This window comes from Rattus rattus, chromosome 1 (assembly GCF_011064425.1).
Source record: "Rattus rattus isolate New Zealand chromosome 1, Rrattus_CSIRO_v1, whole genome shotgun sequence".
Classification (NCBI taxonomy): Eukaryota; Metazoa; Chordata; class Mammalia; order Rodentia; family Muridae; genus Rattus; species Rattus rattus.
Genome location: NC_046154.1, coordinates 206,756,902 through 206,778,822, shown reverse-complemented (window position 1 = coordinate 206,778,822; position 21,921 = coordinate 206,756,902). Strand labels below are relative to the sequence as shown.

General features: G+C 43.1%; 1 protein-coding gene across 1 annotated transcript in view; it reads right to left on the bottom strand.

The window, feature by feature from the left end:
* Sdc2 (syndecan 2) overlaps window positions 1-21,500 on the bottom strand; it is a 114,874-nt gene extending 93,374 nt beyond the window's left edge. The window contains exon 1 of the mRNA XM_032914229.1: window positions 20,947-21,500. Coding sequence (XP_032770120.1) covers window positions 20,947-21,036 — 90 coding nt within the window. The 5' untranslated portion in view covers window positions 21,037-21,500. The remainder of the gene's footprint in view (window positions 1-20,946) is intronic.
* Between the last annotated feature and the right edge of the window lie 421 nt (window positions 21,501-21,921).

The window sequence follows — 21,921 nt, the reverse complement described above, 5'->3', positions numbered from 1 at the left end:
TTCTTTGTTAGGCGTACTCACTAATGAACGCGTATAATTTTGAAACATTTTGAGAAACACACTGAGACTTAAAGAATCCATACTAAATAAATTCCACGCATAACTATATTTTAGAATTTGAAGACTTCATTAAAAACAGTGAGATGAGAAAAATAACCTTGTAAATTTACTTTATGGTTTCTTGACAGTTATCTGGAGAATGGGGAAAAATGCTCTTATCACACACGGTTAAGTGATAAGCGCCAAGCTGGTTCTGCTTCTGCCTCTGCTTCTGCCTCTGCTTCTGCCTCTGCTTCTGCCTCTGCTTCTGCCTCTGCTTCTGCCTCTGCTTCTGCCTCTGCTTCCAACTCCTGCAGCCTGGTTCCCAGCAGACTTCTGCCACTATCCCTGACCCCACAGAGTCTGGCAGCTCTCAAAGAGGGACAGACACATTGTTGCTTCTGTTCCGACTCCTCAGAGAGGATGTTTAGGTGGATTTTGTTGGGCATTGCCTGGTTTTGTGTTTTCATGTGGAAAATATTAAAATTAAACAATGAAAATCATTGTAACAAATCAAAACAAGACAGAGTCTGAACACACCCTGACTAAAATCTAGAATGGGTCTCCCCCAAATGGTTCTACTTTAAGACTTTGGCAGACTTCTGCTCAAAATCAGTCAGCAGACTAAAGCTAACAGCTTAAGAGATGAACCACATTACTTCCAATTATTACCACTATATTAATGTACCAGCTGCCAATAAATAAAAACCCATACCATAGTGCTAAATCCCTGCGGGCCCAGGAATAAAATTCAAACATGTTGCAAGAACATACAGATATTTTTACACACTTAACAACTCTAAGAGTGACAGACTCTTCTTCAACAACGTCCACGAGAGAAACAGCCAAGAGTCAGAGCAGAGTGCTAGGCTGATACCCGATTTTATACTTGGAGAAGAAAGAGACCAGGAAACATTTCAAAGATCACAAATACGAGCTTTCATACACATAAAATGAAATAACCTAGCAAGCTGGCATCTACGTTGGTGGGAACATTTTCAGCTGGTCATTTTGCTAAGTCCTTATTTACTAGTAGGTCAGGTCAAGGACAAGACCCATCATATGAACTATTCCAGAAGACTCCATAATGCCTTCCATGCTAGAGAGAAAAGAAAAGGAATAAAAACTATCAGCAAACTAATCAGTCTCATACTTGCTTTTCAATTTGTTGTTCTTGATTGGTTTAGGTTTTTGTTTTTGTTTGTTTGTTTGTTTATTTGTTTGTTTTTTGAACAGGGCCCACTCTGTAGCTCAGGCTGGTGAGGCTGGTATAGAATTCACTGTGTTGCCCAGGATGGCCCCTAACTACAATCCTCTACTCCATTTCTTTTTCTTTGTTTTTACTTTTTCTTTTATTTTTGAGTTTCTAACATAATTGCATTATTTCTGCCTTTTCTTTCCTCCCTCCAAGCTTCCTATAAACCTCTCCTTACTCTCTTTCAAATTCATGACCTCTTTTTAAATTGTGTTGTTCCATCCGTGTGTGTGTGTGTGTGTGTGAGTGTGTGTGTGAGTGTGTGTGTGTGAGTGTGTGTGTGTGAGTGTGTGTGTGTGAGTGTGTGTGTGTGTGAGTGTGTGTGTGTGTGTGTGTGTGTGTGTGCGTGTGTGTGTGTGTGTGTGTCCCTAACTGTAACCGGCTCTGCATGTTACTCGTGTGTGTTTCTCCGTCTGGCCTGACCCTCTGGCTCTCATGTTCTTTTCATTCCCTCTTCTATGATGAACCCTGAACCCTAGGCCCTTGAGTTGTTTTGCAGATGTATCTGTCCACTGGGACTGGGCTACAGAACTCTGAATTTTGGTTGTGGCTCTGTTACTGTTTCTGTCGGTTGCAGTGACAAGAATTCCCAAATCTATAGACAGGAGGTAAAACTACGGTTTCCTAGAACTTGGTGTGGGTGGAAGGAGAAACGATTGATAATGGGGATATGAGGAGAGGTGATAAACATGTTCTAGAATTTGACTGTGGTGACTATGCATACACAGCTATAGATATATCAAAGTCTACTGAGCATAACATCTTAAAGGGGTGAATATTTCTGGCAGGTGAATCATACCTTAGCAGAAATGGTATACCTTGTGGACAAACATCAACTATGAGCATAAAAATTTTAAAGCATAAACAACTTCTAGATAACATGAAGAATGATTTCATTTTTCACTCAAATTTTGCATTTAGTAGATAATTTTTTAAGTGGAGCTAAAATGTTGGCACGGGGTGAAGTCTGTAGGAAGTCATCCTGAGCTTCCTATTCATTAATCTAAAGCAGACAATGTAAAATAGAGGGTAGGAACCTCTACTTCACCCTATTTCCACAGGGTGAAAATGAACTGGGGTGAGCAAGCCGCCTTTAGAGCATTGGAGGCTGCAGGCATCCTGGGGCTGATAAACCAGGAGGTTCACCTGTACTTGTGTTTTCTTTGGTCTCTACAAATTCTTACCATCGAGTTCACAGGCATTTGGGAATCTTTTTGTTTTTGCTTTTGCTTTTTGGTTTTTCAAGACAGGGTTTCTCTGTGTTACCAGCCCAGGCTGTCCTAGAACTCACTTTGTAGACCAGGCTGGCCTCAAACTTAAGAGATCCACCTGCCTCTGCCTCCCAGATGCTGGAATTAAAGGCCTGCCTCACCTTAGCCAGCTTGGGAATCTTTTTAATGGAAAGGTCCTAGAGACATCATGCTCAATAGAAGAGCTTCATCGGGCCCCTGAAATACAGTTTATTGGCATGGACACTTGTTCACATTTGATAAAACTATTCAGTTCCAAACAAGCCAGGCAGTATACTTAGTGGATAAAATTCAGAGCTCAAAATGTGGAAGGAGCTGATCTGAGGTAACAGGGACGGTTGGCCCTCACAACTCAATTCCCTCTGTTCTCTAACACATGGACATTTTCTACCTACATTAAGAACTTCACCTCCTATTCTAATTTCTACTCCCCATATCAAGAACATTCCCAGTCCTATCTGAGAGGAACTATGTGAAGAAACAATTCTTCCAAGAGGAAATTTTCAGTCATGAATGATTAGTGCATTCTAACTGACAACTACAACTGATCTTCTTGACTGTCCAAGAGAAGAGAGGAGATGGGGCATAAAGCAAAACTGCTCTGGAAATTTAAGGAATTTTACTCTAAGACACTCAGAATGACTTCCATAAGGAAAAGCAGAGACATTTCATGACGTTTGGGCATTTGGCTGTAGAGAACAGCAGGCAAACAGAAAAGCGGCTGTGCAGTTTGACAATGGCCTGAGTTGGTGAGTGACAGGAAAGCCAGCCTGTATGAGTTCTAGAAAGGAAATGCGAAGCCAAGGAGAAAGGGTAGTTTCTAACCGGAGTGTCCTCACCCTTGTGTGATCCAATGGGGCTTATCACTTAAGCCTCATACAGAAGGCGTAGTTTGACGTCAGTGCAGAACGAGCATCTCAGAAGGAATGTTGGTTCTTGTGCAACGTATAGAGCAGTGAACTCTTGGGTAACACCAAGTACCTTCTAAACCCCAAGGCTGGGACAGTAGCCCACTCAGCCGTTCTCCCATGTGATATGCACACCTCTGACTGACTCCTTTGGATGTCCTCTTCCTTCCTCAAGTCTACTTTCTGAGCCTTGCCTCGCCTAACTCTACCCCCACAACTCCCACCGACCGGGACCATGCTTCTCTGCCTCACATGGGAGAATAAAAATGACTGTTCCACATGGCAGATGCCTATCAGACTCCTTAAAAGCTAAGACAATGTCAAATTGCAAGGGTTATGTTTCCCCCAACTAGACATTTGGCATCAATGTAAGCTGATCCTGAAATTCCACAGTTCTTCTAAAGACAACAAAAGATTCCTGGCCTCTGTCAGACCAAGTCACCAATAAAGGAAGCAAAATGCATGCTAAGCTGCTTGGCCCCCAACTTCGAACTGTAAGAACAGCAGCAGCTTCTAAGGCTACAAGGAACTGGGAAAGGCAAGCTGATTTCCACAGCCAGAAGATGTACTGTATCTTTTCTGAAGATCCCAAACCAATAGCTATCCACACAACCCCAGCATAAGCCCTATTGTCAGCCATACTGTCTAGTTGGCCTATTCTTAATCTGCCTGGCCTTTAGAAAGCTCTTCCAACCCAAACCAATCTCCTGAGAGCTCCCTGCTTCACACCAGTGTCCAAAAGAATGGAAGATCCAGGAAGATAAAAAGTCCAGGCAAGTCACATCACATCTGCCTAGTTACTTTCATTACTGGTTTTTAAGTTTCTAGTAAAATAAAATCCAAACCTCTCACACATATAAAATGCCAAAAAGAAAATATTTTTTTCATTCAATAAACAAAAAGGTCTTTTTAACTCAATGAATACTAAACACATCTGTAAAAAGTTTATGGTATGGAATTTGTTAGAAACCCTCTGGGTTTTGCCTCTATTTGACAAGGCACGAAACAACAAAAAGCAGCCTGGTAGAGATGCATGAGTGGTTAATGCTCAGAGGAGAGAAATGGCAGATGCCAGGAGGCATATCGCAAATGTCCCCTTAATATTTATTAAACCAACAGCAGTATTTGGAGTAAATCTTATTAACGGGATACACAGAGTTCTGGCAAATAAAACTTCAGTTCATTTGCATCAAATGTGCCTGCAAGCCCTGTTTTTATTAAATGGACAATAAGCATTCGGTTGAAAGGCTTGGAATTGGCGTGTTATTTGACTGTTATGTATTACTTTATCACTCTAGACGTCAAAAGTCTTTTTTAAAGCATTACACAGAATATGTTAACAACTTCGGCTGCTTTTAAGTCCAATTTTACTCTTTACCTCCTTCCTGCAGAATAATGCCTTTAGCTTTAGAAATCACTTCTAATCTTTTGTGCTCTGAGTAAGTTCTAAAAAACCATATTAAAGTACACAAAGGCTTGAGAAAGAGATGGCAAGTGAGTTCAAATCATTATTTTTATAAAACCCATTGTTAGGCTGCAAGCCTCTACGTCTTTGGAGGAATTAGGCATTTAACTCATTTAGGGTATTTGAGAAAATCATTCTCCAAAAGTAAACCAACCCATCTCAACTTGATTCAAATTTATCAACCACTAAAGCAAATGATGCAGCGCTAAAAAAGATACCAATACAGTCAACAAATGAGCTTGTTCCCACAGAAACATAATTTCCAAATGTTCCAAACTCGAAGATGCTGAGAGACAGCAACACCCTTTGTCTACTTTAGGCCCCACACCAAGTTCACTACTTCTGTTTCTTGCCAGCTCTTTAAGCATGAGGTACAACTCAGTCTGCACTAAACCTGTTATTTAATGTGTCAATGAACAGTCATAGATATGAAAGATAATAACACCTAAACCATATTCATGCTGGTGTCTCAGGATTATGAGGCCAAGGCAGATGGCCGTGTTCACCACCCATTGCTTTCATTAAAGTCAGGATCCCTTGACATCGAAGGGAAGTTACAATAGGAAGTCAGAACACCAGCAATGGAAGGAGACTATGGAATATGGGACCCATCCCACAGTATTCCCTCTTCCTTCTCAGGTAAGAATCTGTCCATCCATCCTTGGAAATCCTTCCTTCTCTACTACAGCGCATAGGATTCAGGCGATGAGTTCTCCATATGTGGTTCTAGGCTTGGTGCATATATTGCATGCCAAGGAAGAGTCAACAGGAAGCCAATCTAGAGTTCTTCCTGGCGTGGTAAAGAAGGAGTCTTTTTCCAGTGCAAATGCTGAGGGAAGGCTGTTAATCCAGAGACACCATGCTCCATCTTGATACACTCAGAGAATTAGTCTCTCCTGGCCCACCAATATCTAAAGTTGCCCTTTCTCTTCAAATGTAAGTAGGCACATTTCCTAGTGTATGGAGACTGCATTCTCCACCATGCATGGCACTGGGACTAAATTCCAACCAATGGGTTATGAGGAGAACGATGTGTTACACTTCTGGGCTCTCACCCTTTTGACTCTTTGCTGGCTGGGAAATTGTAAGAGAGACACAGCCACCCTGGACTTAACTGGTGAGAGCTGTATGAGAGCAAGGCAGAGCACTGTTATGCAAAGAGGAATAAATCTATTTAAGGTACTATGTTTGAGGACCTTTTTGTAGTAACTTAGCTGTTAGCTTAATTTTTCTCCAGCCAGGAAGTGATGCTAACGAAGGGCACTGAGCTGAGAAGCAGATCAGACCTGATTTCTTTGAGACCATCACAGCATGCACTTGGTGCAGCTACACCTGCACTTTTGCACCCTTTCATCACAGGAGCTAAGATGTTCCTTTGGATTTGCCTGCCTCAAAGTGGGGTTTTCATTATGTGCCTCTGCAAAGGTCTTACCTGCCACCACTTACCTCCCAGTGGCTGACAGACTGCCACCATTACAATACTCCAGGTCCTAAGCAACTGCTAGGAAGCTGTCCTTTGCTATCTGTTGGTCGCCTTGCAAGTAACTGACAGGCAGAAGCCAAACCAGCTGTTCTGCCTCTTCACAAAACTTGTAAATTAGAGCCATTCTAGAGGTTGACTTCTATAAAGGAAATTCGTTATTTCTATAAAGCAGCTTTCCCACAAACTCTAATGTGCTTATGAGTCACAAAAAAATCTTGTTAAAATGCAAACTGTAATTTAGTAAGTCTCAGCAGGGTTCCAGAGTCTGGATTTCTAACTAGCTCTCAGATGATGCTCCTCCTTGCTGGTCTAGGCCACATTTTGGGTAGTAGGGTCTAAAAGCACTGGCCTGCAAGTCTGAGTATTGTGATCTCCCAGGCAGCTGCACAGATTGAAATAAGCATCTAGACCCTATGGCCAGGAGTTCTCACTAACTGCCCATGCTCGCAGCAATGAGAGCCAAAGGTTAGCTGGTCTCCAGAGCTAGCTGGCAACAGAACCCTTCTGAGGAAGCACACAGCACCTTTCTGGCCGCATGACTACCTATAGATACCTATAGACCAATGAGAAGGAAGGAAAACGATACGTGGGTGTGGAAGGAGACACAAAATCTGCATTTAACACACCTTCCTGGCTGAGGCAGATGTTGTTAGCCCACAAGCACTGACAGCCACTGGTCCAAAGGTGAATATACCAACTCAGAGGCCTCAGTGTCCGCTGAGTGAAACACTGCTACATAATAACTACATAACATCAATGCTCTGGAATGCTAACCGGTCAGGAATACAGGGGAGAGAGAGGGAAAAGGAAATCCCATTTCTACTCACTTGACTTCTAAGATTAAGAAATGTACGCTGTGCTCAATACTTTTGGAAGGCACATTTAATCCTCTCCCTACCAAAAATTAGGCCATAATGTTGAATATTATTCTAGATACTAGACTTACTAGATTTCTAAGCCTCTATTAGCAGCTTTCTCAGAACACTTCACTCCTCTCAACTCTAGACAGATACATGTGGAATAGCAGTTTCTAAAAGCATAATGTTTTAATGCTATCCTACAGAGCAACTTTTAAAAGCTTTGAGAAATCCAGATTTTTTACAAAAGGCCGTTCTTTTTTCCTGGGTCAATTAAAGATATCCTTCTTTTATTTAACAGATGGGAAAATGCGGTTTTAGGGTTGAATGAGGGCAAACTTTCTCCCAAATTAGATATGTGAACAAAGTAAACTATGAATAGATTTGATAATGGGCTGCTGCTTCTTGCTTAAGTTCGGATGTCTTGTGCCCAGCACAGCCTGAAGCCCTGTCTTCCTACTCAATGGCAAACAATGGCACTGTGTGGAAGGCAGCAACTTAAACGAGGTTCATGGCACAGTCGGTAAGTCCAGGTACCATAGGAAGACAATCTTGTAACACAAGATCTGGGCATTCAGACAAATCCTGAACTCCATTCCAGTCAACCAAACACACAAATCCTCCACTTAGAGGATATCTCAGGGCAAGTCTAATAAGCTGACTAAACATGTTGTCTACACCAGGGCAAGCATCCACTGTTCCTCTAGGGCAAACTTTCCTTAATAAGTGTAAATGTTTCCATTTTATGTGTGTTCATAAGCACCCACGTTATGTGTATGCTGGTGCATGTGGGTATGTGGTGAATCTTTATGTGGACACCTCCCCTGTTTCTATTTTTAAAGGACATCTTCTTTTTAAAAGAAAAAATTAATTTCCAAACATATCACCTTCTGTCAGTGTGGGGGAAAAAAAGGAGGGTAGAAGAGAACAAGGCACTGCCATTGTGTTCCTGGGGCTTGAAACCTTGCCTGCCAGAGACTTCCTAGGACAGAGAAGGCCAAAAAGCCACCTCAAGCAAAGGTTCTCAAATCTTCTAGAAGATAAGACTCACCCGAAGAGTTTCTAAAACACCAAGAGCTAGGCTCCATCCTAGGTTTACCCATATGAGACCTAGATGAGAAGGGGACTGTAAGAGACAGCGTCTCACTGACTAGAACTCACAGGTCTTCTCTTCCTTAGGACTCCTAAATGCTGGGATGAAAAGCATGAGTAACCAAACTCCAGATGTGTTACTGTACATCATGAGTTGACAATACTACTCTATAACAAAACCTCCAAGACTCAGATGACGTGCCTGTTGAGGTCAAAAGACTCCCTCTTGAACAAGAATACCCTTGGCAGGGAAGAGAGAGGCAAAGATTAAAACAGAGACTGAAGGAACACCCATTCAGAGCCTGCCCCACATGTGGCCCATATATATACAGCCACCCAATTAGACAAGATGGATGAAGCAAAGAAGTGCAGAAGTGTAGATCGCTCCTGAGAGACACAGCCAGAATACAGCAAATACAGAGGCAAATGTCAGCAGCAAACCACTGAACTGAGAATAGGACCCCCGTTGAAGGAATCAGAGAAAGAACTGGAAGAGCTTGAAGGGGCTCGAGACCATATGTACAACAATGCCAAGCAACCAGAGCTTCCAGGGACTAAGCCACTACCTAAAGACTATACAAGGACTGACCCTGGACTCTGACCTCATAGGTAGCAATGAATATCCTAGTAAGAGCACCAGTGGAAGGGGAAGCCCTGGGTCCTGCTAAGACTGAACCCCAGTGAACTAGACTGTTGGGGGAGGGCGGCAATGGGGGAGGGGGAGGAACACCCATAAGGAAGGGGAGGGGAGGGGATGTTTACCCGAAACCGGAAAGGAATAACACTCAAATGTATATAAGAAATATTCAAGTTAATAAAAAAAAATTAAAAAAAAAAAAGAAAAGTCCCTTCTCATTTATATATTATTATGTTAATATCAAGGTTTTCTTAATCATTGACATCTTTTTGTGGTATTGATTTCTATTTTTGAAAATCTTTCAAAAAAAAAAAAAGACTCCCTCTTTCCACCAAAATGAAACAAAACAAAAAGAAACAAACAAACAACAACACAACAGCTTTAAAAACAAGAAGGAGAAGAAAAGGGCAAAATCCATAATTTTCCTCAGATGTTCTTACCTGGTGAGTGGCACCACCCACCCCAGCCCCTCAACACCATCTCTTGTTCACAGGCCTCTCTTGACTGGTGAATGTACTTTAAGAGCCATCCATTTGCACCATCATCAGCACTAAGACTGCAAACTCCAGGCAGGATAGTCCAGAAGACTTTCTAAATGTTTGGCTTGCCAATACTAACTCCTGACCATGCCTTTACCTCAGGCTGCTGTGATTAACAACCTTCTTATAAATGTGAACAATGAGGTCCAGATAACTTACATGACCTTTCCACGGCGTAACAGAAATCAGCCGACCTAGAATTTAAGGAGCTTCCCACTGAGACTTGGGAGTGCAGCTTAGTGATAAGAACTTAACCTTAATTCATATGACCCCAGATGAAATCTACAACACCCCAAACCCATTTATCCCTTAGCTTCCCCACAATTAAAGGGAAGCATGTAGACGGAACCCATCAGAACAACATAAGGCACGTTAGTAAAGAGTTCCGAATTCCAATGGCAAAAAGAACTAAGCTAGCCAGGACCAACAAAGGAGCTGGTGCTTTGTCATACCAGCTTGCACACCCATTAGGTGAATTAAAATTAGAAACATTGAAAGTTTCACTACATTCCTGGTCGATTATGGTATCATGAGAGGACCTTGCTGCCAGCCAGAAAAACTGAAGCTCTAACTTGAAGTATAGGCTACAACCTTTTTAAATCACCCTGCAGGGCAGTCAGGTGACAGCCAAAAATAATGAATGGAAAGTATGGATCACATTCCTAACTCTAAAGTTGTAGGTCAGAGACAGTCGTCTTCAATAAGTTCTTTATAAAAGTCATCACACAAACTTTTTTCTTTTCTTTTCTTTTCTTTTCTTTTCTGAAAACAGCTGAAACACATGCACTTGTATGAGGCAATCGATTAGGAAAGCAGTCTTCAAGAAAAACCTGTTGAGAGATTATTCTACTTTCTACGCTGGCAAAAAGAACATGGCAAAGGATCATTTCCCCTGGGCCATAGGCACGCTTGACTCACCCCCTGCACACTGCTGACATAGTTTTTACTGTAAAAATCTGAGGAATACTCTTTGTCCCTCTACCTACAACAGCAGCCTTTCCTCATCAGCAAAACTCACAAGGGTTTTGCATATTGGTTCTTTATCTCCAGAAAGCGTTTATCTCCACAGTATTCCTAAAATTTGCAAATTGACTTGATTTCAGTTCCTGCTCCATCTGATTCTTCCAAATCCCTGGAATCTCCCTCCCACTAGTTAGAAGGTCCAGAAACCAGTGAAGGAATTAGCTAGAGTATAGATAGGTTTTGCTAGGAATGAGTAAGTTAACTAAAAATCACCTTCAATTATTCATGCTACTCAAAGCACCTGAGCTACGCTGGTGGCATGGATTGCATATAACTTGTTCTGTTGGTGTCTCAGTTCTTCACATGTGTGTCAGAACAGTACCTCCAGGAATCAGGAGAAGCCAGAAAAGGAATGCTTGGTGGCAAAAAAGAAAAAAGAAATACTAGTACATCAGACCACTTAGGTTAAACTACTCTATGGCACTTTGGTCAAGCTGCTAAACCTCTCTTAATGTTCAGTGTGTCAAATTCTGTCGGATCCAGGGACCTGTGAGATAGCTAGGTAGGAAAAAGAATTATTGAAGCCAAGTCTGTGGACCCGAGGTTGATCCTCAAAACCTATATGATTCTCCTGAAAGTGACCCTCTGATCTCCACATATACTCGTGTACAGTGTACACACATGCGTGTGCACGCACGCATGCGCACACACACACAGGCACAGACTCAAATTAAAACTCAATAATGAGACTCTCTCTCAAAAAACAAAAGTTGGCCAAGTAGTTATTTTTTTAAAATAACGATTACAGTTCCACCATCCGCTAATTATTACAAGGATCGAAAGGGAATTATCCTAATGCTACTAAATTCTTGATCTAAGCTGGCCATATTCAAGGGACTTCTTGACTTTAGGAGCCTACACTGTACACTATACGAAGGTGACTGGCCAAAATAGAAAGTTTCTTCCTACTCTGATATTAATAGCAACAGACTCTAGACAGCACTGAACAGTTTCTTGATTTTGCACCTTCTTTGTATTTTACTCTTCTGAAGGTTTTCTTTGGTGATCAGATAGGAGAAAAGGCAAAAGCTAACGACACAATTCTGATGTCTCCCTCCATCTTGTTGGTGTTTTGATGACGGCCCTGCTTTCCTAGGAAAGTACAGATTAACTCCTGATAACGGCCCTGCTTCTTTCCAGGTTGTAGCTTTCCAGCAGTTCCGATTACTAGACATATCCAACCGGATTTAGACAAAAAATACAGATATTTTACATGCCGTGTCCATCATGCATAGATCAGTTCATCTTCCCCTCCCCTAAGTAACCAAATGTGGATTAAGAGCAGAATGAAAATAAGCTCCAAGTCACAACTTGTTTTTAGTTTGAAAAGGCAGCTGAGACTCTGATGTACAATGATGTACATTAAGTGTTAACAGGCCAACTAAACATGAAAGTCAATAACCGACCAAGATAACTACAAAATGCAACCAAATCTAATGTAAGCAAATCAAAATATCTCTCTTGGATAAATGATGTCAGAAGTGGGACATGAATTTTTAATACGTTAGTGAGCTTAGTGCAGTTGGTGTTTACATTTTAACAGACCAGTATTGGCTTCCTTGAACATTCTACAATGACAGCCTCAAGAATTACTCTTGGCTTCCCTGTCTTAGCGAAATCCGCTTTGTACATTTCCTATATGCTTTCAGTATAACTCAATAAACCATGATGATGAGAAAATTCAAAAACACCACTTAGCAGCATATCCACTCTGGTCAAATAAGCAAACAACTAGTCCTATATTTGTGACATTGTGAGCCACTTGGTGTGCCCCACAAGATGCAAAGTGGGAAATACGAGACGCCTCCATGCATATTTGTAAGTACACACTTTTAAAAACTTTTATCAGAGACCGACTCAGAACCACAAAGCTTAAAGAAAAATAAAACAAGCGTGCTTAAATGCCAACTATAGGTCAAGTTTCATGTTGGATATTAAAGTTAACCTTCAAAGCAACAAAATATTAAAGCTAAATATTAAAGCTAATCTTCAAAGTCTCAAAAGAGCAAATATTATAAGCCTCGGTTTTCAATTTGAGAAACAAGCTTGGAAATGGTAAGAAACATTCTCGGATCTCATGGCTTTTAAATAGTGACACCAGAATGAAACTCTCATTTACAGAACTCCAAAGCCTGAACATGATCTCCTGGAGTCATCTGACTCTGTGGAGTGCACATCGGGGACTGGAAATGCTCAAACTACAACTCCACATGAGTTAAAATGTATGTGTTACAGCCCTGCCTTTACTGGACTGTCACGCACCTGTCACCCATACAGGACTGTTGCCTAACAACTTCATAAACAGTGGCCTTTGGGTTCCTAAACATGTCAAGTGAATTAATTCATTGGCACAGATGTATCAACCCCAATATAGTAAACCTCCCACTTACCAGAATTTAAGGAACAGTGTCTAGAACCTTTTCTGTTGTTGTATAAGAAGGTTTTCTGACATGTCGAGATGACCAGACTCCCCTTGAAGTGTTAATAACAGCACTGCTTTCCTGACGTTAGAACAAGCCTTGGATAGATCTAGGGTCTCATATTGTTCTTTTAATAAACACTGTGGCTGCACTGAATATGGCAACACCTATTTACAATTATGGCACCAGTGGTGTGATATTGACCAATAATTTCTTTTCCTGTATGCCTCTGATTCTGACATAGGATAGTACTAACCTCATACACTGACTGGAAAAGAAGACTCTCTGATCACTTCACTCTCTGTGAACGACAGTCACTTGCTCCTGTGAAGGGCCTGCAACACTGACTAGTAAAACCCTGCAAGCCTTTTCATTGAGGAGGCAATTACAAAAATAATCAGCAAGACCTATGCCCATTAGGTGTTTTTCCTGCTGATAACATTTTATAGAACCTTAGTAATAATACGATTATCAGTCAATGATAGTAATAATATCCATGATAAGAATATTAATATAATCTATCAACTTTATTCTTATATTCCTAATTTACAGCATGTGTATGGGGTGTGTGTGTGTGTGTGTGTGTGTGTGTGTGTGTGTGTGTGTGTGTTTCTCATTCTCTATACAATTCCATCACATATACAGGATCGTGTGTAGTATATGTAGCTGGATAATAAATACATAAAGTTACACATCTATATATAGTCTGAAACACACAATGACTTACTATGCTTATTTTCAAATCCTACTTTTTAATCTGTTATAAAATCTCCCAACTTATTTACACTTTAGAAATACATTTTTAATGGCTACATGAAATTTACTATGCATTGGACCCTTTTATTTGTCATTATAATATACTCCGGTTTTCATTTTTTTAAACTATTATAAGCAGAGCCTCAGTGAGCACATTTGAAAACACTGTTTATCCAGTTATGATTACTGCCTCTGGATAGGTCTGTAGTGGTAAAATTACTACCAGAGATGGACTCTTAAGGGTCTGTCCAGTCCCAGTGAGGACAATCAGAGATAATAAATGTATTTTCGCCCATCAGCTGAGTATCAGCATATGCCTCATATCTCAACACAGAGCTGGGTTTTCCCCAAGATGGAAGCTAGCTGGCTCTGTTATGGACACTCTGAGCCCTCCTCAGCTAGTGTTTATCACACGGGCTCATGAGTTGTGGATGTCAGGCTCCTACTCCTTAGGAAGCACAAAACCAAAAGCTATAACCAACACACAGCATAGGGCATAAATATACCAGTTGCTAAAAGATCCTATCTATTTTACCTAACGAAATCTTTCCCATTCCTGCTTGTGTTCTCCACAGCACCCACGGCACTGCTGAAGACAGGAGCAATAGAAGGCACCTGTATGGGGTCTAAGGCCTCCCAGATGTCACCAAGAAGTTACGCTGATCTCAACCTAGAATGAAAGGAGAGCCCACTCCATCAACTAATCATGATTCCACATTAGCTTGTGAGCACGTGGGAATCCACTACTTGCTGGCTCATGAGTATCCCAAGCGATGAAACCAATCAGAGAACATGATGAACGCTGTGCTCAAGCCAGGGCATCACTGCTGACCAGCACAAGTGATCTACCACTCTGAAATGTGAGAGCATCCCTTGCCTCAATAGCAAACTCAGAACCACCCCACTTTAAATGTATTTACAAAATAAGCATATATAATTTTGATTTCATTCAAAAATAAAACTCAAAAATCACTTGTCGAGGACCTGATTATATATTAATTGGGTTAATCTAACATTTCCCCAATAATACCCTGAAAGAAGAAAAGACAAACAAAATCCCTAAATATTAATGGCAGCAAGTTTCTCCAGTTCAGCTCTGTCGTTCCGTAGCTGACCCGGAGGATGCAGTCCTTAATAAGGTGTACAATGCGCCATGTGTGCCTGGCCTAAAGGTGGCATACATTTACTTTACTAGTCTTTCAGTTCTAAGAAGAAAATTATACAAAACACAAGCTTTTACTTTTCATAACTTGTTTTCCTTTATTAATTGAATATTTTGCTCCACGTGTCATCTTCCTATGAGACCCACTGTATCTACTGCAGGTTATGCATCAGGACTACTGGTGTTTCGTGTACCTGTGCACTAGGGAAAACAACAACAACGACAATGACACAGTCGGTGTGAAGGTCACGGTGTCTCCGCATCTTTGTACCATTTTTCATACCACAGACTCAACCGTGCAGGAAAGAACATTGAAAGCCCAGCAGTTTTCTCACTTAGGAGGCCAGGTCATAAACAGACATTCCCCACTCTGATGCTGAGAAATGGAAATGGAAAATCTCTGTTGGCTTCAGGGTTTCCTCCTTCTCCCAGTCATACCAGCTCTTTGGGATATTTCAAGAACAAACATTCACAATTCGGTTTCAAACCTGTCCCAGTTCAGGGTACCCCACCCCATCTTGTCTAAACTCAACCAACCTAGAAGTACAGCATCACAGGGTTGTTTAATTTTCCCCTCCCCCTCCTTCCCTCCCTCCTTCCCTCTCTTCCCTCCCCTTTTCTTCCCCACCCCCACACCCCCCACTTTCTCTCAACAATGTACCTCTATGCCTGGCTGCCTGACTTAGAACTCACTATGTAAACCAGGCTACCCTCAAACTCACAAAAGATAGCCTGTCTCTTTCTCCCAAGTGCTGGCATTAAAAGTGGTGTGTGTGTGTGTGTGTGTGTGTGTGTGTGTGTGTGTGTGTGTGTTTAAACAGGAGTTGAAGCACAGATTGCTAAGGGGGAAGCTTCTTCCCATTTCCAACCCTGAAAACAGTAAAACTCTTTCTGAGTCCCAGGTCCCCATATTTACTGACACCTTTCTTCCTAGCAGCACACCACATGACAGAGGCCTAACACCCCTGACTGTTTGGTCTCTCAACCCAGCTGAAGACCCCAGGAGCAAGTGTGAATGAGCACTGCCATCATGCTTGGTCTTTGCACCTGTGTACTGTTCACGCCTCTCACTACCCCTGCCACAGTAATGAAGCCTGAGGCAGGAAGGACACCATGCTACAAACTGGCCCAGGCCACTTAGAGGTGGTGGATTCAGAGAATTCCAAGCATACTGCCATCAGTGAGCACTGAGAGAAAGTGCCATCTCTGCCAAGCCCTCCAGCCCTGGCCGAAAATCTCAGGTTCAGTTATGGCTTACCAGGTCCTGGCTCCTACCTGAGTTTTGTGCTGAGTTACAGACACCACCCCTTCCCTCACACGGTGCCAGTCTACATGAAAGAGTCACGGGAGGGTAAGAGATCTTAAAGAACATTCCATGTGATATCTGTATTATCACAAACTAAGAGAAAAGAAGGAGGAAAACCATGTTGTGACTTCTGCCATTCATAGATGCCCTTATTACATCCTCAAGATAGTCAAAATTCATGTCATAAAATCATTTTGGGAGCCCAATTCACTCACACGAATGCCTTTTTTAAGTGGCTTGGAGCTTTGCACTTTGTGTGAGCTCTGACACAATGAACGCGTGGCAAGCACTGTCACAGAAACCCAGGCCTGTTGGCTTCCCAAGGGAAACTCGCTGTGCTCTAAACCAGTCACAGCTGAGAAGTCTGGATGGGATACAGGGCAGTCCATAATTAAGGAGTAACCTGTGATTCCCTGGGGCAGCTGACTCATTATAACCATCAGAGATGCTTTGTAAAAGATACAAATTATCCAACCACACACACTGTGGCTCTGTCTGCATAAGTTGGAGATAAACTTGTCAGATTTGTATTTTTTATGTACTTCCCATGACTCTGTCAGTCTGTCTTGTTAATTACAGGAGCATAAAAAGAGGTTGGGCTGGAACAATCATGAAAAGCTATTGAAGCTTAGGTTTAATGAACAGAATATTAAAGGAGGAATACTTAAATTCCGCTGTGTCTAAGGAAGGATCACAACAGTGACCAAGAGGGAGTAACCAGGAACCAGTGTCAGCATAGAACAGCTTACAAAACCTGGCCAATGAATGCAGACTCCAAACCACAGCGAATATACAAGGTAGTTTCTGGACCACAGGAAACATCTCATAGTGATGAAGGGCAAGGCACAGAGCAGACCAGCACCAGGCCAAGGATGGTAACTACATGACTACTAAGAAGACAGACGCAGAGGATTTGCAGGCTAGATCAATGCTTAATCCCAGCACCTAGCAGGGAAACATGCCTGCTCAGTGAAAGGTAGAGTTAATACACAGGTAAGTTTAAAGGCAGGGTATAGAGGGAACAAACCATGATGAATGAATGAATCAAGGATTTCTTCAAAACTCCAGTCAATGAGGCTAGAATTAAGACGGTGTGGCAGCCTAAATAGTTAAAACAGGATGGCCTTGTTTTCAATCAAAGCTCTTCTTCATGATGTGGGCTTTCTTCTGAGACTTTATATTGGCTCCTACTCCACGAAAGAACGAGATGACTTTGGGATACTGGAATGCATTGTTGGCACAGGTATGAATGGCAAGCCTTCTTTCAGCCTTGGGAAGATGGGCGAGATCTGTTAGAGATCTTGGTTTTCTGGCAGAAGAAAAAGGACAGCTTCTGCTCACAGGCATTCTTCCCAGGGCCTGTTAGATCACAACCAGCAGGCATCCAATAGCACAATGGCTTGACTAGACTCCTTGTAAACCTTAATGACAGAACTGACTGGGCTCTGTTTGACCAGGTCAGCCTCAGACTAGACGATCCTGAGAAGATTCCAAACTACCTACGATCGGGTCTGGGGGTGCTTCTGAAGGCTTAAAAATGAGTTTTGCTTTTGGGGGAAAAAAAGCTAGCTGACCTCTTAAAATTCTTTGCCAACTTAAGATTATCCTAGGTGCCCTTCAGGTGACCATGGTACACCATCCACTGTTAGGCTGCTCTTTGAATGTCAGACGACACAAGAACAAGGTATACTCTGTTGAGCTGAATGTCATAAAAAACAGAAATATCATAAATATGCAAAAGCACTATTTATTGATTACATTTTTAATGAAAAGAAAAAGGCATTCTATTCCCCCCATAAGCAAGAGTTGAAAGGCATCCTCAAATTCCTTCTTGAACACCTATCTTCTGAGCTTTCCTTCTTAAATGACAACTCTCTACTGCTAATATCGGGCTGAAAGATAGAGAGCCTTTGTTTCTGTCAAACTCTCCAGCACAAGTAATTTGTCCCATTAGAACTGACAAAATACATTTAAAGAAAGACTGCTAAGAGCTATAGGATTTCAGCTTTAATTTCCTTTCTAGTGCAAAGTTTCCAGAGCCTGGCTTTCATAATGCCTTTTGAGGTCGTGCATGGCTCCAAATGACTTGACAGTTTCTTTTAATTTACGGACATCTGAGCATGTTTATAAAATCCCACCAGTTGAAAACGCTTTCTTTCCTTAAACATATTTCCAGTTCAAATTAGATGTTTACAGCGGTCTGCACTGTATTATTTCTAAAGATAAACAGTCATGTAAAAAATTGACAGAAAACCTAGCAACACGTCAGTGCTGCCCCCACTCTGTCGGCCTTTCTCTTCACCGTCCTTCTGACAGTGAAAGTCCTCAGCTGCCAGTGGAAAGTATGAATGGATCCCTAGGAACAGGCTTCCCTGCTGCCTCTGTTTCCTCAAGAAGGGGCCCCTAGTTCCTTTTCCCCAACAGCTTTGAACCTTGCCACCTGAGAAGCTTTTCTCCCCTCTGAGCTAAGTATAAAAAATTCACTAGCTGCAGATATTTTTCCTTTCTTGCCAAAAGAAATCTGAGCTCAGACAATCACTACTTTTAAATTCCAGGACACTACTGCAGTTTCCAAATTAAAATACAAAGTGCTGGAAATAATGTTCTATAATAGCTAAACTTTAAAAAAAAATCATGTCTTTCAAGTCTGGATATATTTATGCTGCTTTAGGTGAAAGAAATAGAGACAGGAAAGCAATGTAAATGGACGAATAGCTGGTTTGGGTTTTACTAAGAAAGACTGACTCACTGTCCAACAAAGGCTGGATGTAGGATTCTCAAGTTGACATTTTAAAAATATTTAATCTCCCTTTGAATGATAGTTTAAGAGCTCAAAACAGAACCTTTCCAATAAAGCTGCTCACTTGGAAAACATTAGATTCTAGTTTGAACTGAAAAAATGGTAGAGCCCCAATCATAGGAGATTTCAGGGACAATGAGGCAGGGAGAGAAGACAAGCACATTAAAGGGAAACAACAGCAAACCCCACCATGCCTTAAGAAGCTATCAAACCCATTCAGAAGCTCCAAAGGGCTGTTTTCCTAGCAAATCTCTGAACCAGGTTCTGCAAAGTAAAGGTCCCCAATTCTGCACAGTTTACAAGATCCTCTCTGGAAAATAATTTAATTGAACTCTTTCTTTGCCCTGTTTTGCACAGCTACATAGCAATGGTTGTTGTGGTTGTTGTTTTATGTTGTTTTGTTTTGTTTTTTCTCTGAACTATACACAGAATAGCTCCAATTTAGTTCATAGCAAGTTCAGAACTAGCTGAGAGAGATTACTAATGTCAGTGGATTAAACATCTTTTGCCAGTGGGAAATCCAAGTAAGTTTCAGAGTGTGTTTTTACATCCCAATCACTCAAATATTTGCTTATCCTATGGAGTTTCCAACTCTAAGTCCCCCAGCCTCGAACACTGTACAGTGATCTGCTGGCCCACACAGCAGTGCCCCCACCCTACCCCTGATTACAAATGTCCATCTTCTGCTAAATGCCAAAAATGTTTCCCAATCGTCCAAGGGTCAAAAGTGGGGAGAATATCCATTCCAGCTAAAGATCTACGGTGTCTTCAAAGGGGCTTTTCCATTAATTCGAATTGGGCAACTCACTAAATGGCAAAGGAAGAGCATAGGGAACAAGAGTGAAAGAAAGGATCACTCCCTAATTGAGCCCGCAGCCCTGGGACTGCATGTCAATAGAAGGCGCTTGGACTCCCACTTGCCAAAACAGAGCTGTAGTGGCCCAGGTAGGGGCTGCCACACTAGCTGAGAGCCCAGGAGTGCTTTCATTGGGCAACGCAGAGAAATCAACTCCAACCCCAGAAACACAATCCGGATCAGAAATCAAGTTCCCACCGCCACCGAGAAGGAAAGAAGCTGGTAGTGGAAGAAGATAGTCTCACAGGAATCATGAGGGTGGCAGGAAAGAGGTATTCATCCCCCAGCAGTCAGAGACCAAAGCCAAGTAAGTCACAAGCACCCTCATCTTTCCATCTTGCGACATTCCAGAGCCACCCGGATTAAGATTTCCTCTCTCTACTACAGCCCCCGGCTTCACTCCACGAGGAGGGTTAGTGGAAGATCGCAGAGGCCAGAGAGCCCGGGCCTATTCCAAAATGCTCCACGCGGCCAGCAGCCTCCGAATAGACCACCGACTGCTTCTCCACGTAGTGTGGGTGCCTTGCCACAGCAACATGGAGCATTAAACAAATAAACTTTTAGAAACTTCCTCTCCAGATACTCTCGGTTTCTTTAATATGGGTCCTATCTCCCTAAACAAGCTGAAAGCCTGAAGTAGGGGGATGGTGTCTAGAGGAACAGATCCTCCCCAAAGTTCCAACTCATCCCTGGGGCTTGTCCAGCGCGCAGAGCTTACTGGATCCTTTTCTAACGCTTAGTGGTGCTCTAGTAACCAGCTCTTAGCCCTCTGTCCTTCCTGGACCACACCACGAAATCCCCCAAAGGCAGAAAGTTAGGAGTGACTTTAGGGGCCTTTGGGGTCAGCAAACTCCAAGTCTTGTGCCCCCATCCCCGAAGACATAGGGTAGGTAACTCCCTGTAGCAGTTCAATTGTGCTGAGAAAGGAAGGGACCAGGGGCAAGTGGTGGAAAAACAAGCTCATTTGTGTCAGTACATCTAGGTAGCCCCACGTTCAGGGGTGGCGGATCCCCCAGGTGGCGCTCCCCAATTACCCACTGGCTCCTCTAGTTGCCTGGACACCCATAACAGCGCACGTCCCAGGCTGGGCCCACTCACCGTCTCTGCCGACACACAGGCCATCAAGCCCAAGGTGAGCAGGATCCACGCACGCTGCATATTCCCCGGGGACGTGGCTCGTACCCGCATAAAACGAAGCCCAGCGCACGCCGCAGCGGGCCTAGAGAAGATAGGAGCTGAGCTGCCTCCGGGAGAGAGGCTTGGTCTCGGGTTCTGAGCTCGAGCTGTCTTCTCTGGCGCCTGCTCTAGCTTTCGCACAGCGCCCCGGAAACGCCGCGCCTTCTCACTTGTTGGCTTCTGCCCTCCCAATCCAGAGTTGCTGCTTCACGAGTCTATTTTCCTGGTCTGGTCCTACTCGGCGTTGTGCTTTCACTCCGCGGACTCGGGTGTCTGGGTCGCGGTGCTGTCTGATTTGAAGCAAGCAGCCGATGGGTTGAAACAGAGCTGCGGCTGAAGTTTGGGGATGCAGAACGGCGGGGACGCGCGATCCGCGGGGCCCGAGCTCCAGGAGTATCTGGAGTACAGCCGCTGGGCTGGTGGCTTGGCTGCAGCGCCCCTCCTTCTGCGCGCCGCCGCCGCCTCCCAGGTCCTCCCCTCGATCCCACACCACCCCCCTCCGCGTCCTCTCCCTGGTCCTGCTCCGCCTCCGCCTCTACCGCCCCCACCTTTCTTCCTTTCCTAGCAAGCAGCTCAGGGTTCCTCCGGGCGACTGGGGGAAAGGAGGTTGCCAGGACTCCATGATAAACCCGGGAGAAATTCTGCCGGGATTACTCTGTGATTGGCAATTCCCAGAGCCAGTGGGCGCCCGCAGCTCCGCACTGTGGCTGCCCCGGGAACGTGCCTCTGCAAACCTTAGTGCTCTTTCATCGCCTGTCTCTCTTTCCCCTTCTCAGTGCCCTCTCCTCTTCCCACCACTTTTCTCTCTCCCTTTCCCTTTCCTTCTCCCTTTCTTCGTTTTAATTTTCTAAAGAAAAATCGGCGAAGGTTTGACGGGCTTACTGACTTGTGAGGATT